The sequence below is a fragment of the Tachypleus tridentatus genome, chromosome 10 (genome assembly GCF_004210375.1).
Source record: "Tachypleus tridentatus isolate NWPU-2018 chromosome 10, ASM421037v1, whole genome shotgun sequence".
In the NCBI taxonomy this organism is placed as follows: domain Eukaryota; kingdom Metazoa; phylum Arthropoda; class Merostomata; order Xiphosura; family Limulidae; genus Tachypleus; species Tachypleus tridentatus.
The window spans coordinates 162,181,729-162,201,581 of record NC_134834.1 but is presented as its reverse complement, the minus strand read 5'-3'; the positions used below and the strand labels follow the sequence as shown (position 1 = coordinate 162,201,581).

The 19,853-nt window shown below is 35.3% G+C and overlaps 1 protein-coding gene across 1 annotated transcript in view; it reads right to left on the bottom strand.

The window, feature by feature from the left end:
• LOC143230803 (fat-like cadherin-related tumor suppressor homolog) overlaps positions 1–19,853 on the bottom strand; it is a 236,155-nt gene that overhangs the window by 85,341 nt on the left and 130,961 nt on the right. The window contains 1 exon segment of the mRNA XM_076464964.1: positions 13,037–13,351. Within this exon segment, the coding sequence (XP_076321079.1) occupies positions 13,037–13,351 (315 nt within the window).

The following is a 19,853-nucleotide window of genomic DNA, read 5'->3' as shown; positions in this document are numbered from 1 at the left end:
TACTCTTTTACCAACAGAAAATGGGATTGAACTTCAGTTTATAACGCTCCTATGGTTGAAAGGGTGAGCATGCTCAGTGTCGGGATTTGAACTTGCGAGTGGGATGCAGTAACCACCAAGCAATACGACAAAAGCCTTAAAAACAGCATCTCCAAACCTCTAATGAAATAGATTTTTTGAGAGAGGGGAAAAAACATTTTAAAAGCAAATACAAAACAAAAACGCGGCAAAAAGAAAAATAAACAACGAGCACTATATGTGACTGTATCTTGGAGTTTCAGGTATTTGTGGAAATCGGACCCACAGAATGGTAAGGATACATCATCTAAAAGATTTAATCCTCAAAGTCTTCACATGCTAGAAGAAAAGTTGAATTAGATTTTAAACTCCAAGTGCAGCCATAGGTACTCAACACCACTATATGGGCGACTTTTGCTGTCTTCAGTAACTTGTGAGAGACTGTTCAAGTACAAACATGTATATACACGTGGTATTAATAACAGAGATATCCCGTAATAAGGTGTGCTTCATTTTCTTATGTTGGCATAATTGTCCTAAACTAATTATTTAAACGGAAAGTTTTTAATATAAATTTGAATTAATTAAAAGTGTATCGTATATCATATTTCTCACCTAGAAAAGTTCATGTCAACCAACAACCTCTTATTTATACATATATTTTAAAATATATTTAGAAACAAGTAGTGTCATATATTTAGGAAAGACAACTTCAACCAAGATACAGCTTACAGAGTTCAATTGGTGGATTGTAATCTAATCAGAGGTACTTGAAGGAGATGAACATTACCCTTTGTGTGGATATATGATATATACTTGAGTTAAATTCTATTTGTAAGCTTTAAACGTACAACTTAAGAATTATAAACAGGCATAAGTGTTCAAACTGGTTCATCATCTGCAGCCAGCTGTTGACAAAACTACAAGTATATCGTCAATAAATAGTAATAAGAAAAGCGTTATATCTGAAGTTGAAATTCCGTCACTGATTGTTTGTTCTTTTGAATTTCGCGCAAAACCACACGAGGGCTATCTAATTTAGCGGTGTGAGACTAGAAGAAAAGCAGTTAGTCATTAGAACCCACCGCCAACTCTTGGGCTGCTCTTTTACCAAAGAATAGTGGGATTGACTGTAACTTTGTAACGTCCACACGGCTGAAAAAGCGAGCATGTTTGGTGTGATAGGGATTCGAACCCGTGATCCTCAGATTACGAGTCGAGCATCCTGACCACCTGGCCATGCTGGGCCACGTCATCACTAAAAATGGTCAGACTCGTATCATGAAAGTCATTTTTAAACCTTAAGAAGCTGACTGGGAAAGCATACGCTTCTAATTAAACAATGAAATTGAGTCCTATCCTATTAATTCCAACGATGTACTATATAGCATAGACAGCCCCCAGTGGCTCTACATTACAAATCTGGTTTCCATACTTGCGATAGACAGAGTGCAGGTAGCCCATTGTTTAGCTTTGTGATGAACGATAAAAAGAAACACAAACGAAGCCTTACCATTGTATAAGTTCCCCCACAAATACCTCTTTCACTATACTATATCATATTGTTATACTGACACAATTATATCCCTTAGCTTCATTCATCCATTATACAAATGACCGAATGTAATTTGTTTTTGGCCTAGTTGATTGAAAATAAGAATTATTTGAAAGTGGGAAAATGATTTTGCATTTGCTCTTTTACCTTTAGATGTCAAAATCAACACAATGATTATGTTTTATTTATAAATATATAACAACATGAAATAATTACGTAGCAGATAGGTTACAAATCTTTCTAGTATGAATTTCTACTGCATTACAAAAATTGATGACACAAGAAACATGTTTAATTAGTCTAGTTTATAAACACTGTATATTCAGATAACATTAAAAAAACCTAAAGGACTGAAGCTTGGCTTTCCGTACATGTCCCTTAGTTCACAACTGCTTGTAGAAAACTAAACTGAAATACATAAACCCAGTTTTCTAACCACTTTATTTTCGAATGTCTTTTCCTGTCTTATTAAATCACGGTGAAATAAACTACATGAGTCTTATATCTTGGGTGTTGCAACTAAATTACTTTTGTTCATAGAATCATGCTTTAACCACTCAAAACCTTTTACTGTGATATGCTTAAGCAATAATACAAAGTAGGCAAAATAATTTTCGAATGGAACATTCTAGACCAGCGTTTCTCAACCACTGGTCTGTCATATTCTCCACCCTTTGTCGGTACGTGGAATTTCACAAAACGAAATAGAAAAAAAACAAAACACAAACTAACAGAATATTCATATGCAAAACGTAATAGTTTTTCACGACAGTTTAGGAACACGTTGTTCGAGATTGCGCAGAAATTTCGTTCTGAATCAACGTAATGACATTTTTATGTGTAACCGTTTCCATTTCATAACGTGATTGGGTGTTTTCAAAATTCATACGAAGTTGAGCGTCTATTTCGGTTTCCTGGACTCTTCATTCACTTTGTTACTTACTATGTCAGTTTTTCTTAAATTGAACCTACTTGTTACTGAATTATAAACAGCTAACTTTAGATATTAGTTCGTTCGTTTTTGAACTTCGCACAAAGCTACTCGAGGGCTATCTGTGCTAGCCGTCCCTAATTTAGCAGTGCAAGACTAGAGGGAAGGTAGCTAGTAATCAACACCCACCGCCAATTCTTGGGCTACTCTTTTACCAACGAATAGTGGGATTCATGTCACATTATAACGCCCCCACGGCAGAAAGGGAGAGCATGTTTGGTGCGACCGGGATTCGAACCCGCGACCCTCAGATTACGAGTCGAACGCCTTAACACGCTTGGCCATGCCGGGCCTTAGATATTAGTACACTCTCTAAATTACCTTGCAGACAAGCAACTAGTTTGAAAACAAATGGTGTCTCAAACACTTCCTGTCTGTCTTATCCGTACACACCCAAGTAGTTCAGCGGTAAGTATGAGGCTTATCACACTAAACTCGGGTTTAGCTACCTGCGGTGGGAACAGCATAGATAGCAGATTGTGTAGTCTGGACAAATAAACTGTCCTATCCAAGACGATCCTGGCACTAAGCGAAAGGCCTCGTAGGCAGTGGATATGGCAGGTACAGTGTATTTTACATTATCATACACTTTTACTTTCACTGAAACGTTATTATTGATAACAACATGTACATCTGTTTTGTATACGAAGGAAGTATGTATGTATATACGTATTAGATAATTCTCTGATAATAAATAAAACTTCGAAAGTTCAAAACATTAAAGAAATTATTACAGATTTAAGATGCGTAATTTTCTAGACTTATCCCTCAAACATCATTTTCTCGAAGAAAAACAACTTTCACGTTCATTCTTATAGTGACTGTAAATATTTACCGTCATCCCCTGGGTTTGTGGTATCCTGTTTTAGCACCGAAAATCGATTAAAGAGTGTGCTTTTCATCCAATCGTACAAAGTGTGACTTGTACCAGGGAAATCGCATAACTTCATTAATTTGAGCGTAACAGTACATCATACACAAAACTCAGATTGGATTATATCCGTATCTGCAGATGCATATATTACGCAAACTTACATAAACAAAGTACAAGCATAATTTGAGACAAGCGGCAGATAATAATTTTGTTTTATTTCAACCGCAACTATCCACTTTCTGAATAAACGGTATGAAAACACCAGCCAACTTACCCACGTCGTAAATCCTCCATTTAGTTGCCATGACGAAGTAACCAAACGTTTCCACTATAGGTTTGTTTGTCACACGATTGACGTTTACTACTGCTACAAAAATATCCTTGTCTTTTATGTTCGTCAATAAAAGAGCACAATATTTTACCTTTTTAATTTAAATGTTTTATTGGAATAAATCCTTATTTGCAATACTCTCGTCGTCTTATACAAATATACATTGTTTTTTTAAGCGCTTTGGAAGAAATAAAAAAAACATTTTAACAATTCATCTTCTAAAAGTTTACACACGAAAAGTTGCTCCATCTGACTACAAACATTGTGAATTTGTGTTTGTTTGTTTGTTTTAATTTCACACAAAGCTACAAGAGGGCTACCTGCGCTCACCATCCCTAATTTAGCAGTGTAAGACTAGAGGGAAGGCAGCTAGTCATCACCACCCACTGCCAGCTCTTGGGCTACTCTTTTACCAACGAATAGTGAGATTGACCGTCACATTATAACGCCTCCACGGCTGAAAGGGCAACATGTTTGGTGCAACCGGAATTCGAACCCGCGATCCTCGGATTACAAGTCGAACGCCTTAACACGCTTGGCCATGCCGGGCCGAAGTGTTTTCAGATCACGTTTGGTTTTTCGCTTACTTTTAAAAAATAAAAATAATTTCATTAATTAACATCAGGACCAAAATAAGAATATAGTTTTTGTTGCTTTTTTTTTTATTCTATAGAAGCAGTGGATAAGAACTTGCGCAAAATAATCTGTTCACACCTCCAAACCTAAACCCCTAATTAAAATATGGTACGTAATATTAGCAAGTATATGAAATTTCGGCCATTATAATGTATTTATTAAACACGATAAAAACGGAAACAAAGCAGTTGGAAAGCAGGCGGAATATTACCTGGTTAAACTAAACGCGACATAGTGTTCAAGTGATATAAACAATGATTGGATTGTGGCAGGAGAGAACTAGCACTTGTGTTTAATGTATTATTAACATCAAAACATCTGTCTGTTTTCTTATCTTGTATCCGTGAGAAGAAGAAAAGTGTCATAAACACACATTTCTTTCACACGTCTTATCCTGGGACTGAATCAGATCGAGTTATTTCTTGAAATGCGTTGGCCAAAACTACTATACGGAATATTTATGTATTGTATCGATCCATTTGAATTTCTAACAATACATCTGCAAACTTACAACCACATCAAGATAACTGTCTCCTCTCTCAGTTCACATAATGTATAAACATCAGGTGATTCCCTTTGAAACAAACCGAGAGCCTAGGCGCTCCCCCGAACTTACAAACATATCACGATAAGTGTATCATCTCTCAGTTCACATAATATATAAATATTGGGTGATTTACACTGAAATCAAACGAGAGCTAACTCACCCAAACTTACAAACACATCACGATAACTGTCCTCTCTCTCTCAGTTCACATAATGTATAAACATCAGGTGATTCCCTTTGAAACAAACCGAGAGCCTAGGCGCTCCCCCGAACTTACAAACTTATCACGATAAGTGTCCCCCATCTAGTTCACATAGTGTGTGTGTATCTATACATATATATAGTTTACTTTTGCTACTAGAATTATTCGTTAGTTTCTTTTCTACACGCAGGGCATTTGTTTTAAGCAAATCAGAAAGGTTTAGAGGTTCACACGTTTTTCTCTCTCTAACAAAATTAATTGTGAAACGGTGTATAAATAGGTGTGAAATATATAATAATTTCATTTTACAAAAAAACAAAACGAAGAAGAAGGTTTACTTCATTTCCTGTAACATAACAGTGTATATATACAAGTGTACACGTATTATTAATTCCGTATTTCGTCCACTTTATATCTAAAGCTATATATATTGGAACGCTATCTCTGTATTTAAATTGTAGAGGATTTCCGAGAAAAAAATAAAAGCGTTCTTACAGGTATAATAGGCCCAGCATGGTCAGGTGGTTAAAGCACTCGACTCGTAATCTGAAAGTCACGAATTCGAATCCCCGTCGAACCAAACATGCTCGCCCTTTCAACCGTGAGGACGTTATAATGTCACAGTCAGTCCCACTATTCGTTGGTAAATGAGTAGCCCAAGAGTTGTTGGTGGGTGGTGATGACTAGCTGCCTTCCCTCTAGTTTTACACTGCTAAATTAGGGACGGCTAGCGCAGATAGCCCTCGAGTAGCTTTGTGCGAAATTCAAAACAAACCAAAGCAAACAGGTATAATGATAAATCAGGTAAAACTAAAAATGTAGCTGTTACACTCGAAACCATAAATATTGTTTTCAAGTGAAGGTGGTATTTCACTAAATCAAAAAGTTGTATTACGAATACTTCCGAGGTTCAGGCTGAAATAAGTAAGTGAAGTTTGAGTTTTGTCTACCGCCTGTCAAAAACTGGACTAAAATCCATGTTTTCAATACTGGCCTCTTAGTTTTCATGTCGTACCTAATGAACTCCAAGAAATACAAGCCTCTTGGTTATCAGAAGCAAAATAGGTCAAATGTGGAGGTGGATGTTGACAGAACCTATACTAAACTATACTAAATATAATAAAATTATATCATTTGTATACAATATTTTTCATGTTTGCTGTTAGGTGGCACTATCGGCGTAACGTAGTAATTGAAGTAACTTTTTATTATTATTGAAGTATTATCTCTCGTAAAAATAATTGTGATAAATGTGATATTAACGTAGATAACAGAAAGCTCCTAAACTTTCTGAAAACAAAATCGCATTCAAGTAATGAGCTGTTCATTTATTCATTATTATAAAACTTGACCTGAGGAAATTCGTGGTATGTTGATTTAGGTCGAACAGAAGAAAAGTTTAAAAACTGTGGAATAAGTAAACGCCTGTTGACTCTAAAATCAATCAACTCGCGAAATAGTAGTTACGTGTTGGCGTAGGACTACACGTCGTCATATTTACTTTGTTATCAAATCCTAGCTCGTGCTAGTGATGTTCAGACATCTTTAGGGGAAACCTACACATATAATCTAATTTGTGTGTTTGCTATTGGCCTAAAAGAAGATTTATCTGTCCAAAGTGAATGATCTAGTTCAATGCAATGTTGTTGTTTTTCTCTTTCGTTGATGTAAAATTTGTGCAAAAAATTCATATAAATTACAAAAAATGATAAAGTCCGTAAAGTTATGCATAATAAAGTGTATATTCAAAATGACGTAATTTTATTCCTACGTTACAATACAACCTGTGTTGTTTTGTTTCCAAACAAAGAAGATTCACTTTTAAATAACTAAATGTAACTGTATGAACTCCATCCATCTTTACGTTTCATGTGTAAATAACGTCTGATTACCTATATTTTGATACCTTGGATCTCTTGTACGTAGTATGTCACGCGATCCACTAATACACGCCTAGTCCAGTCATATACAACTGTCCTATGCATAAAACGGATTCACGGGTTCGGATCCCTGTCACCTCAAACATGCTCACTCTTTGGGCCCGACATGGCCAAGCGTGTTAAGGCGTTCGACTCGCAATCCGAGGGTCGTAGGTTCGAATCCAGGTCGCATCAAACATGCTCGCCCTTTCTGCCGTGGGGCGTTATAATGTTACAATGAATCCCACTATTCGTTGGTAAAAGAGTAGCCCAAGAGTTGGCGGTGGGTGATGATGACTAGCTGCCTTCCCTCTAGTCTTACACTGCTAAAGTAGGAACGGCTAGCGCTGATAGCCCTCGAGTAGCTTTGCGCGAAATTCAAAACAAACAAACAAACATTTATTTGTAGTTAATTTATTATGCGGGAGCGAACGAATCAAAACATATTTTCTGATTTTCAAGCTTTTGCCCTACCAACTTTTTTTATCCATTCTATAACTGTCGATATCTTTATACTATTTGTCGTGGTATTAAACTTTTTCAAGCCTTTACCACTTAAGCCCAACCCTAACGCATGTATACATATGTAAATACGTGTTATCTTCAACGTATACTTGAGTTTCGAATAGCTGCTTACCAGGTACGAGGTGAACGTCAGTTTGATCATATTTATAGCAAAATATGCATGAATTCATATATGTATGTATATGGTGAATATATGCGTGTGTGTAAACGTGTGACGAATACAAGCCTTAGGCGAGTGTGTGTAAAACAAAGATTTCTTATGTCAGAGTTAAAAATATTCACCTTAAAATTTCACCAAGTTTAAAGCGAGTTGCAATGATTCATGAAATATTCATTGACATGTGGTATACGAGTTACAAAAAAATTGTGATCTATGAACAGAAGTTACCTGGACTTGACGAAGGTTACTACTTTCCTTCTCTCTACTGCATATATTTACAGAATCAAACTTTGGTTTCTCTATTCACTAAACGGGTTATTAGCACATAAAGAACTGTTTAGAAAAAATAGGAAGTAGATTAGCTATGGTAAATTTCTAATGCGCTTCAAGACCCGAAGCCATTCTTCCGAATCGCGTAGAAGGGCTGATTATTGAATATCATGTTGAAATTTTAATGTACAGAGTAGTAATGTTTAATATTCAACACGATATTAAAATCATATAAAATATACCGGTTTGTTTTTGTCAGTCTCTAACACCACTAATGTTCTTGGTAAAACCTTTCTAGGTTTATAAAGGCCTTTTTGAAGAATTGAGTATTGTTTTTTTCACTGCTTTTAAGTAAGAATATTATTATTGATTGTTTTACTCTACAGATTCTAATGTTTGTATAATAGTTTTGCATTAATAAAAGGCACACTACACCATTACTACTTGTATTTTAACACACATAAGTAGCAGTGACAAGTTATATAAAACTCGTTGCTAGAAAGAGTATGAAACAAAACCTTTATTAAACGATGAAAGATAAAAAGGTTAATTAGTCTTACACAAATGTGATTATACGTGTGAAACCAAATTTATTTGGGAGACCTTATAAAATAATTTGTTATTTCTCTGGAAAACAGTGACTTAACATCTTTTTAATGAAATTCATTTCTTGAGATTAAAAATACGATACTAAAGTTAACGCTTCTTAAGAATCGGCAACAGCAGGTGGTTTGCTTCACGAGGATAAAATCTTTTTTGTAAATGATAGTGGTGACCAGTTGAGCTTTATCAAAGACTTATACCCAACATAAAAGAACATACTATTAACAAAGTTAGTTGCACAGATAACCTCTATTCTCTTTAGAAGCGTCAGTGATGAGTATTGGGTCATTTGAAGAATAAAAAGGATTGCAACTAAACTACTTTAAAATACTATACCATTTTTAGAAGTGCCAATGTCGAAGGGCTGGGATTTGTGGTAAACTCGAATCTTTCATCAAGAATATTGTGACCTGTAGTTAAAACATTTAAATTATTTGTACCACCAGAAGTGTTCGTAAAGAACTAAGTTGTCTTCACAACATCAATTCTTCATTTAAAAAACAAACTTGAAACTGGTAAACTGTGCCACAGAAAGAAATTGCGCTTACATATATATATATATATATATAAGAGCCACTTAACAGCTGTCTTATCGTGACAACTTCGGTCCTTCATGAAATGTTGCTCAGCGGTATGACTGTGGAATTACAACGCTAAAATCCGGGTTTCTATACCCGTAGTGAGCAGAGCACAGGTAGCCCATTGTGTAGCTAACTACAAACTACAAACTAACCTTTGTGAAAGAACCTGTGCTGAAAAACTAGATCATTTCAAAAACTTGTAGCTTCTTTTAAAGAGTTGATGTCACAAATATTGTTACCTGATGGGATTAAATCCTTTCAGAAAGACTACTATATTCTCTGTAGCTCTTAGTTGTTCACATAATGTTGTCGTACATGGGAAGAGCTTACAGCTACTATATTTCTTCCAGCTCTCCAATAATATGCAGGGGGTTAAGTACGTTATGTCAAAACGACTTTGAATACGTAAACAAACAAATTACGTGAAACCACGTTCCACAGTCAGAATAAAGTCGCGTTGAAACGGTATTTATCAAAGTTCAAAACAACATTTTCATATTGTTTGACGTTTCATAAGTAGCTTGATGCCAATGAAAAGTGATAGCGTTTGGAACGGGTGTGTAACAACTATTTCTGATGAAATATATTCATGTACTCAGATCATAATGACGTATTCAAATAGGGGAAGTACCTCAATAACTGTTACAAGTCTTGTGCCATTTTATATAGTATTCGGTCAGTAGATGAAAAAAAATCCAAAAAATAGCACACAACATGTTGCAAAGATTTTTTGAAGGGATTCATGGTCAGCGCTGCGTAATGGGCCAGGAAAAGTTAAGAAGCAAAAGTGTTTATTATCTGACCAACATTCTGCACCCTGTTTACTACATCGAATTATCAGTTTTGTACAGAATTCCACAAACAATAATATCCCATTATACAGCAAAGTCACTAGCTTTTAGCCTTACCTCCTAATCAATTATCACATATATCTAGCAGTTGGAAAATGAGACAAGTATGTTTGCTATTCCATAAAACTAATGTTGGTGAGTTTATGTTCGATCAAACTTTTGAAACGGATGCTCGGAAACTGTTATCCTCCTACACTAGATGGATTCTGGAAAGTCATTAGTAAGGAGGGGGTGTGCTTTGAACATGACAGCTATATAACTAAGCCTTTTGCAATAGAAACTATATTTGAAATGCATTGTAATTTTATATAAAGTATGACTGAACGTGGCAAAATGGACTGTAACGACAAGGTGAAACATCACGTCGTTTTAATATAACGTACTGAATCTTTGTTTTATATCATGGAAGAGCTAATGACTACCATACATTCAGCAGCTCTCAGTTAACTGCATGACGTATTTGTAACTGGGAAGAGTCAATGGCTATCTTACTAATGAAGCTCTCAATTAAGTGCACGAGGTATTTGTCTATTTTAAATCCTAGAACGTTCGACTTCTATGATACTTCTACCTATAATATATTGTTCATTTATATCGCAAGAACGTGCAAGTGAAAGTAATGACATTATGCTGAGCTAGACTTGTGACGATTGTTTAAAACTTTAAATGATCAAATTACATTAACTTTTTATAATGCATGACAACATCTGTAACATCCTGTTAGCACAAAATCATTGACACCAAACAATATCCTTAGAGGAATAAAACACTATATCTCCACCTATTTCCAATTTCTTAAGTTGTCTGATTGTAGATGACCCAGTTTTTTCTTCAAAAGAAAATAGATACGCCTACCAAACAGTTTCATTTACAACATTTTCTGTAAATGTTTAGTGAATTTGCTGTAAAATGGGAGATTCTTGAAAACTAAGCAAATGATAAACTTGACATATCTTTGAAATTTTTTATACTGCCCAAGCAGTCATAGGAAGCAAAAGTTATTTTAGGCGTAGGAGCTGAAATGCATGAGAGGTTTGAACATGCTAATTCTGTGAAAAACAGGGGTGTATAAACTGCAGGAAATACAGCATTTATAGATTTATCATATAAAAATTCCTAAAATATATATGGTAAAACGCGGTCATATGTAGGGGGCCTTGAAATTATTAACAAGTATTAACTTGCCCCCCGTTTCTTTGCATATGGTTTATTGGGTACCTCATCACTGATTCTCACAATGTGGTCCTCAGTTTGCCATCAAGCATATAGAAAGCGCTAATACTAAACTAATCTAATGTGTTCGTAAGTGTAAAAGGCGATTAAAGGTTTAAACCAATTCATACACTTTAATACAAATATAATAGTACTGACTGCTTTAATAAATTATCATACACCCTTCGTTTCAAACTTTTGTAGCTAGGTATTGCCTAGAAGTTAGTGTATTGGCTTGGTTTTGAATTTTGCCCTAAGCTACACGAGGGCTATCTGCGCAAGACGCCCCTAATTTAGCTAGTCATCACTATCCATCATCAACTTTTAGGCTACCACAAATAATGGGGTTAACCGTCACATTATAATGCCCCCACGACTGAAAGGGCGAGCATGTTTAGTGGGACAGGGATTCAAACCCTCGGCCCTCAGGTTGCAAGTCAGACGCCATATCCACCTGGCCATGCTGGACCTAGCGTACCGGACTGTAAATCCGAGGATTGTAGTTTTGCGACCTGTTAACACAAAAACATAATAATCTCTTGTAAATCCTAACGTGTAAATACATAACTAAATACCAAACTTTATAACCCACGACCTGACCCTAAGTTTAATGGCGACATGCCAACAATATAGTGAGGTCCAAGGTTTATTACGAAAGTTTTTTTAGAGTTTGTGCAGTTTATGACACTTTAATGGTACTTGTATGAAAAACAAAAACATAACAGCAACTCCGTTTGGAATTTAAATTGGGGTAAAATTCATAAAGAGACCCGAAGTCCACTAAGCCCTGTAAATTATTGAATTTTTCTGAAGTGAAACGACAGTAATTTGTGTCTTGGCACCGGTTGTACTATGAGCTTTAAAGCGCATACAATAATAATACTAGTGAATATTTGCCAGGTTCTACTAATGATCTTGGGAAAATTGCTCTTCCTGTCCCCTCCCCCACGATTGTCGTTTCTGTCTTATGGAAGGATACTATATATATATATATATCATGCTATAACAGAGGTATTTACCACAAAAGAAGCACGTGTCACTTACCACAGTAGCTTTCCTCTGTTAATCCTGACGTATTAGATCTTAATAATTACTTAGGAGCTGAGCTTACTTGAGTAAGGAATCACATTATGCTAAAAAAAATAAGTTGGCACCCTGCGATTTTTAAGCATAATGAAGATAGTTATTTTTAGGGAACATAATACGTGTTTCGATTACCGGTGCAAAAATCAATCGAGTACTGCCTGATAATTGATGTGTTTGACCTTTGACCTGTCAGTAATAAAGACCTTTCCTGGACATGACCAAATATGTCTAATCACCAGAAAATTTCAACTTGAAACAGCGTACTCTATAACAAGGTGATCAGAATGCAGCCATCATTCGTTATGATGGTACTCATAACATGCCATCTGACATTATGGGCATATTATAGAATGCTAAACATTTAAAGTGAGGATTTAAAGTCAATCGCACATATTCCCATATCTTTACGAAGAAATAAATATTGTAAGTTAAGTGCGTAGCAAGTACTTTATCGATGTAAGTGTAAGACAGTACAGAGTCACAAGCCGAGGAGTAACTATTGTAATATCGAAGCTTCCTTGTATATAAAATACACACCAAATAAAACCAAAAGGGATCGAATTCTCTCAGCAACTTACATTTGAACATTGTTTAGTATTATGTTCATAATATTTACAGCAAAAGTGTGTAGATGCATGTGGATGTTATTATATTTGTTCATAAATTCACATTTACCTGTATTTTCGTTAATGGTAAAAAATCCTTTGGAATCACCACCGACGATTTCGTAACGTATACCCTCGGCATTTGGGGAGTCTTGGTCAAATGCGTCCAGCTTGACCACTGATGTTCCGAGTTCAGCGTTTTCCACCACTGTAGGAAAGTAAGCAGGCTCTGCAGTCAGGGGCGTGTTGTCATTCCCGTTTAAAACCTCAATGAATACGTCGACTCGATCGTACAAAGGCACCGTTCCCCAGTCTCTAGCATAGACGCACAGCCAGTAATTTGGGGTGCTTTCATAGTCCAGTGGGATCGTAGTTCTTATGATACCTGAAAAATAACACATACACAGTTACAAAACGACGAACCAAACGATATAGACTAGGCGGTATTTCCTGTGGTTCGACCACAATAACTCAGAAAAGTTTACATTTAAAATAACAAAAAAATAAAATAAAAGCATATAATTTGACAATAATAGCAGAAGATATGTATACGGTTTCGAACAGGTTACATTATCTTAAAATTATACAAAATTAATTTTTAAACGATCTGTCTTTAGTTGTATTCCCTACTATTCTAAGATTGAAGGATTGAACATTTTTATTGTTTGGAAGCACAAAGCTACACAATGGGCTATCTGTGATCTGCGCACTCTAACTGTGTGAGTTAAAAGGTGCTATAAATACACACACACGTATCATTATAAACAGTCTGAAAATGAAATAATATAAATAATACCATGATTCGAATTTCATTAAAACTTGATATTAGTAAAATATTATATACGGGTAACTCCCTCTGGTTTGAAACAATTTAATCAAAAACACCTTAGATTCAACATGCGATTTAAAGGAATGAACACAAAACTGGTAACTGCACTTATAGCTTTAATAATAATTTTACAATAAATATTTATTTAATAGTTAGCTAGGTAACGTTTCTTGTTCAACTTAGGCATGACAAAATACGAGGACAAGCTAACTAATGAATATATACATGTTTTGGTTTTGAACTTCCGTAAAGCTACACGAGGGCTATCTGCGCTAGCCGTCCATAGCTTTCCAGTGTAAGACTAGAGGGAGTGTAGCTTGTCATCACCACCCACCGCCAACTCTTGGGCTACTCTTTTACCAACGAATAGTAGGATTGACGGTCACATTATAACGCCCCCACGGCTGAATGGGCGAGCATGTTTGGTGTGACGGGGATTCGAACCCGCGACCTTCGGATTACGAATCGAGTGCCTTAACCACCTGGCCATGCCGGGCCGTGAATATATGTTTGCTGCAAATTTCTTATCAATGCAAATAAGATGGAACTATCAGTTTGGCCACAAGTTTTGATTTCATTTCTCTAAATCGCACATTGAATCTTTTATCGCACCTTTATTTTACGCCTATGGTTTTTCTGACTAGATATTACGGCCATCTGTTAATACAAGTCAACAAATCACAGCAAATAAGAAAGTGGCGCTCGATAGTAACTAACATTAGCTTTAGAATCGCAACCTTATTTTCTGAACAGACCTATACTTTACAGAACCAACCAGATTCTTTAAAATATATGGTTGTAACTTTCCTCTCTAAAACAGTGTTAATAACTTCCTTTCTCGTAATATCACATAATTTACACTACTACTTTCTTGTCATCGACCGTATGCAGTCGGCATAGCAGTATCGAGCATCGTTATTCATGCTAATTGCATGACGTGACGTTTAACGCTTTTTAATTAAGATAATTCCATAAAATTCAGCAAATTTACGCTTAAAAGTTGGCGATGAATAATAACCGTTTACACGTGTGATTATTTTGAAAACTTGAGCTAGAAACTACTAATCTAGTTTGCTTGGTCTAACTAATACTTATATATCTGCACGTAGTTTCACTCTATAGTTTGTCTGCTCTAAATTAACCGTCTTTAATCCCAAAGAAAACAAATAATTAAATATGATGCTTTTTTTTTCTATGTTGAAGCCGTAGTAAAAATGTCAGATCGATAACTCTCGTAACTTTTTGGGTAGGCGTGTGCAAAAAGTTTGGTCAAATTTGAGCGTTTGTGATCGAATAACTTTGCACATATGACTTACATTTAGACCAAATAATTGTGTACTAAATTCAAAAAGAAAAAAATCCACAATATTTAAGTGTGTTTTTCTATCAAATATGACTTCCATTCTTTCGGTGCGAAGATAAAAAAAAAGGAAAACGTTCAATCAACATTTGAAATTTTATATTTCGTGTATTATAACGGTATTTGAAATAAGGTTTCATATACACTTACAATCTATGATAGTTTGGATTACCATAGTTCGAGTACAGAAAGTGGAAAATCACTAAACTATCAATCCTGTTTCGTGCAGGTTGTTTTGGCTGCACGACAAATTAACGTGTGTTTCGATTCAAGATAAAATAATACTTTTTAAGCGCCTGTAGCACTTTTTTCCTGTGTTGCACCTAATCAGAAATAGTAAATTTCATGTTTATTTCCTAACAACACCACTGCACTAATAACAAAAATTCACGTTTTACTTTAATTGCAACAAAGATGCGAATTACTGCTAATCCTCTAAAGCTGTGCTGAATAATTTTAAAAAGAATAGCAATCGACGTTTAAAAATCTTCATAAGCCAACCATTCGGGCATTTTTTTTAATTTACTTTAACTACGTGGGTCAATATAAACTTCTGGAATGTGTAATGTATATGGCGATACCAAGAGAACGATAGTTTTGAAAGAAATTTAATACAAAATCTGGAGGGACAGCTGCATGTAAGGGATTAACCAATAGTGTTCTTAGAGCAGAGGACTATTGCAGAACCTTTTGTTGATAGCAAATGAAAAATTGCTGTTTTAATAGGCTTATGAAACCATTTGCAAACCAATAGGGAATATCAAGGTGTGATACAATTCGTGACGTTTGGAAACTTCAACTTTTCAAAATAACACGATCTTGACAGGAACTTCTGCCCAAAATTGCATTTTTGTTTATCTATTTTTATTTCCCTCTTGGTTTTAGGGGTGAACCCCAGAAAATAGCACAAAGTTAGTTCATACGAATTGCTGCTTTAATTACAGCTATAAAATGGTTATAACAAGAACATTTAGTGACAATACACTTTCAGAGCCTCAGAGAGCTAAAAGACAAAGTCACGGTGCGCAATCATAAAATACTGATGCGCTACTCTTGGGGGCGCCACCTTATCATTACTTTTATTCGACTCTATAAATATCCTAATATATATATAACATTCATATGGACGATAACTTAATTTCATAACTTTTTTATAAATTTGTGCAGAGGCAGTTTATCGAAGTCCAATAGTGGAACAAAAAAAACAAGTAGTTTTTGTTCCCTCCATCATTGCAGAAGGGTCCGCATGGTTAGGGCGCTCGACTCGCAATCTGAGGGTCGCGGATCGAATCCCCGTCAAACCAAATATGCTCGCCATTTCAGTCGTGTGTGCGTTATAGTATGTCTTTCAATCCTACTGTTCATTGGTAAAAAGAATAGCCCACATGTTGGCGTTGGGTGGTAATGACTAGCTGCCTTTCCTCTAGTCTTACACTGCTAAATTAGTGACGGCTAGTACAGATGGTACTCGTAAAGATTTGCGCGAAATTCAAAAACAAACAAACAAACAGATCGTTACATAATTCTTCTGTATAGCTTTCCTTTCCTATATATTTCATGTTATCCTTCAGGCATATATAGAACATTAATATTCCAAATGTAACTGTACGTCATTACCAATTATACCAGTCAACCATGCTGTTGCAAGCTTTTCCATAAAGCACTACTTCTTTCCTCCTACATTAAATATATACAGTGTAAATACACACAATATATAGATATATTTATCTCATAACTAAAAATAAACGAAACTATGACTTTCATCAATATTGTGAGAATTTTATTCTTCGTCATGCCAGTATGAATGTAGGTCATTAGTGATATTCATTTACTCCTTGATTCTGTATGAACTGTAAACATGATAATTCAATAGCATGTGTAATTATTTTTACCTTTGTGGGCGTGATCACAGTAGTCGCATAGTTTTCTTTGTTATAACACAATACGGACATCTTGTCGTATTCCATACTAATTATTTTTTAACAGCACGTTTTTTTCTTAGAGCCGAAACAACCAAGCAATATTCTTTTACAGAAGGGCTGACCCACGTATCTAAAGTAATACCATAAGACGTAAGTCTCTGGATTTAACCTTTGACTCCTAGATATTTGCTCAGATGTGGTAATTGCTACAGTTTAGGAATATTTATTTGAAATATACTTTTTTATATTAATTCAGTGGTTCTTAGACTTTACAGGCTCATATACAACTCTTTGTTTAAACTCTTTCGAAGTACCACCCAAGCCTATTTTTAAAATATTTAAAGAAAAATAAACGATAACAAAAATTAATATTTTTCACAATTATCCATCAATAGGAATGATACAATTGTTTTTCCTTCTGCAGTTGAAGAATATCTGGTGTGATTTTATTCAATTTTAAACTAAGTAAACACTAGCAAGTCTTCGCAGTTGGTAGGTGAGACTAGAAGCGAAGATAACAGTGTATATCTAAGTGTGTAACTTTTCACGCATCACCGACATAGCTCAACGTACCACCAACGTACTACTGTACCACAGTATGAGACTTCCTGTACTAATTAAGGAATTTCTGTAATCTGAACTTTTGCGCCTAAATATCATGGACTAATTAGGTGATCGACTAACTCACAAATTTTCACAATTAAGTCACGTTGAATGACCAAGGTTGTATGAATATCAGCTTGAAAAGTTATAATTTATAAAAATAAAATACGTTTCATCTTTCATTTCAAGCACAATTAACAGAATCGACAAAACTATGAGTCTGTTAGTAATTCTAAAGTGACGTAAAACTTTAATGCAGTACCAACTGTTTACGATCTTCTGTCTTCCTAAGCATACAAAGCACGTGCTTCTTTACGTTTACCGACAAACCAAATAACTAGAGAAATATAGTTTAGATTTTAAAGGGAGATAAATGGTTTTAAGAAAACAGTGAAAATTTCTATTGCACTTTAGTGCGCTTGAGATTAGTTGAGAAAAAAGTTCATATCTCAAACGTGTACTTTAGACAAGAGCTTAATCAAGGTAGTTCTTTTGGTTCGGCTGTTCGTTAGGCACAAAACATTTCTACAACTGCACAAACATAGTGTAAGTGGTTAATTTGGCAAGTTTGTTTGCTTGTTTTTCAAAAGGAAGCGAATCTAGAAAATAAGGCCCTATAACAAGTCGAAACGTTTTGATGGAATGCCATATCTGTAACTGAGTTACTTCTTCAAACATTGATAAAACGTTATGAACTTACTGCGAACGAGACAGATACCAGTAAGAACGAAAGTTGAAAACGATATTATTAATATTCCATTTGGTTCTGAAAAAATTATTACTTTTGTTTGTCTTGTTAGCCTCGAGTTAACAAATTTAACCAAGATATACGAAACACTGGAAAGCGAATATACACTTTTACTTGAATAATGTTTCAATTCTTCGATACTTATTGTTAAAATCTGTACAATCAAATTAAAAGTTTCTCTATTTATAATACATACAAAAGAAAGTTCTTGGGTTTGGTTTGAATTTCGCGCAAAGCTACGTGAGGGCTATCTGCGCTAGCTGTCCCTAATTAATTTAGCAGTGTAAGACTAGATGGAAGGCAGCTAGTCATCACCACCTACCGTCAACTCTTGGGCTACTCTTTTACCGACGAATAGTGAGATTGACCATCACTCTATAACGTCCCCACGGCGGAAAGGGCGAGCATGTTTGGTGTGATGGGGATTCAAACCCGCAACACTAAGATTACGAGTCGAGTGCCTTAACCACCTGGCCATGCCAGGGCCTCGTTCATGGGAAAACGTCCTTTTAAATATTTTCTTTCTAATTCATTCCACATTTAAGAATAATTAGCTTAAAATAGCTTATATTGCTTACGACGAATCATTATATCGAATTGCACAATTCGTTTTATTCTAGTAATAACAAAAGCAATGTATACAAAATCGCACACTCTCACATGACATATACTTTTACTGATTTTGGACAAACACCGATACGAAACATAATTCGAATGTCCACAACAACATACAAAAGCGGAGTAATAATATGCAATTTTATATATAATTGTGATTTCACTTAGAACATGAAAAAAGAAGCATGTACCACCTAGGTACACACAACAAGACAGGTCCTGGTTTCTGAGGTACTGGCGGAAGTAAGACCCAAATTGCGTTAGGGATACACCGTCTTTTCAGTTTAACCTCAGTTTCATAGGCCTCACAGAATATAAAAGAGAGGGAAAAGGGGAGGTGGGAGAACAGATGTGGGTATTCTAACTCACAAATTCCACATCTTTACCACCTTTCGCTGCCTGCAGCCAGAAGTTGAAAGGTGGCTGCTCAAGAAATAAATAAATAAAAAATATAAAAAATCCAAGACGGTATAATTGGAATGCATACATCAATGGAGGAAACAGCGAAACTATCATTGAAGTTGGCATTCCAACCCCCATAATCTTTCATAAGTTGGAATAGAGTGGTACTTTATAAACACACACACGTATATACAGAGAGGGTATGCTGGTTTGGTTATTCGTTACTGCTTTCGTTAATAATGTTGGTTATACCAGTTAATATATTGAATGCATTTACCTTGTGTTTCCATTTGTCGTTTATTATTACACTTTTACTATAAAGAACGTTTCCAGTTGTTAACTTAAATTTTCTTTTCGGGAAAGGCGTAATCTAAATCTTCTAAGCTGACCCAACTTCTTATGGTATTA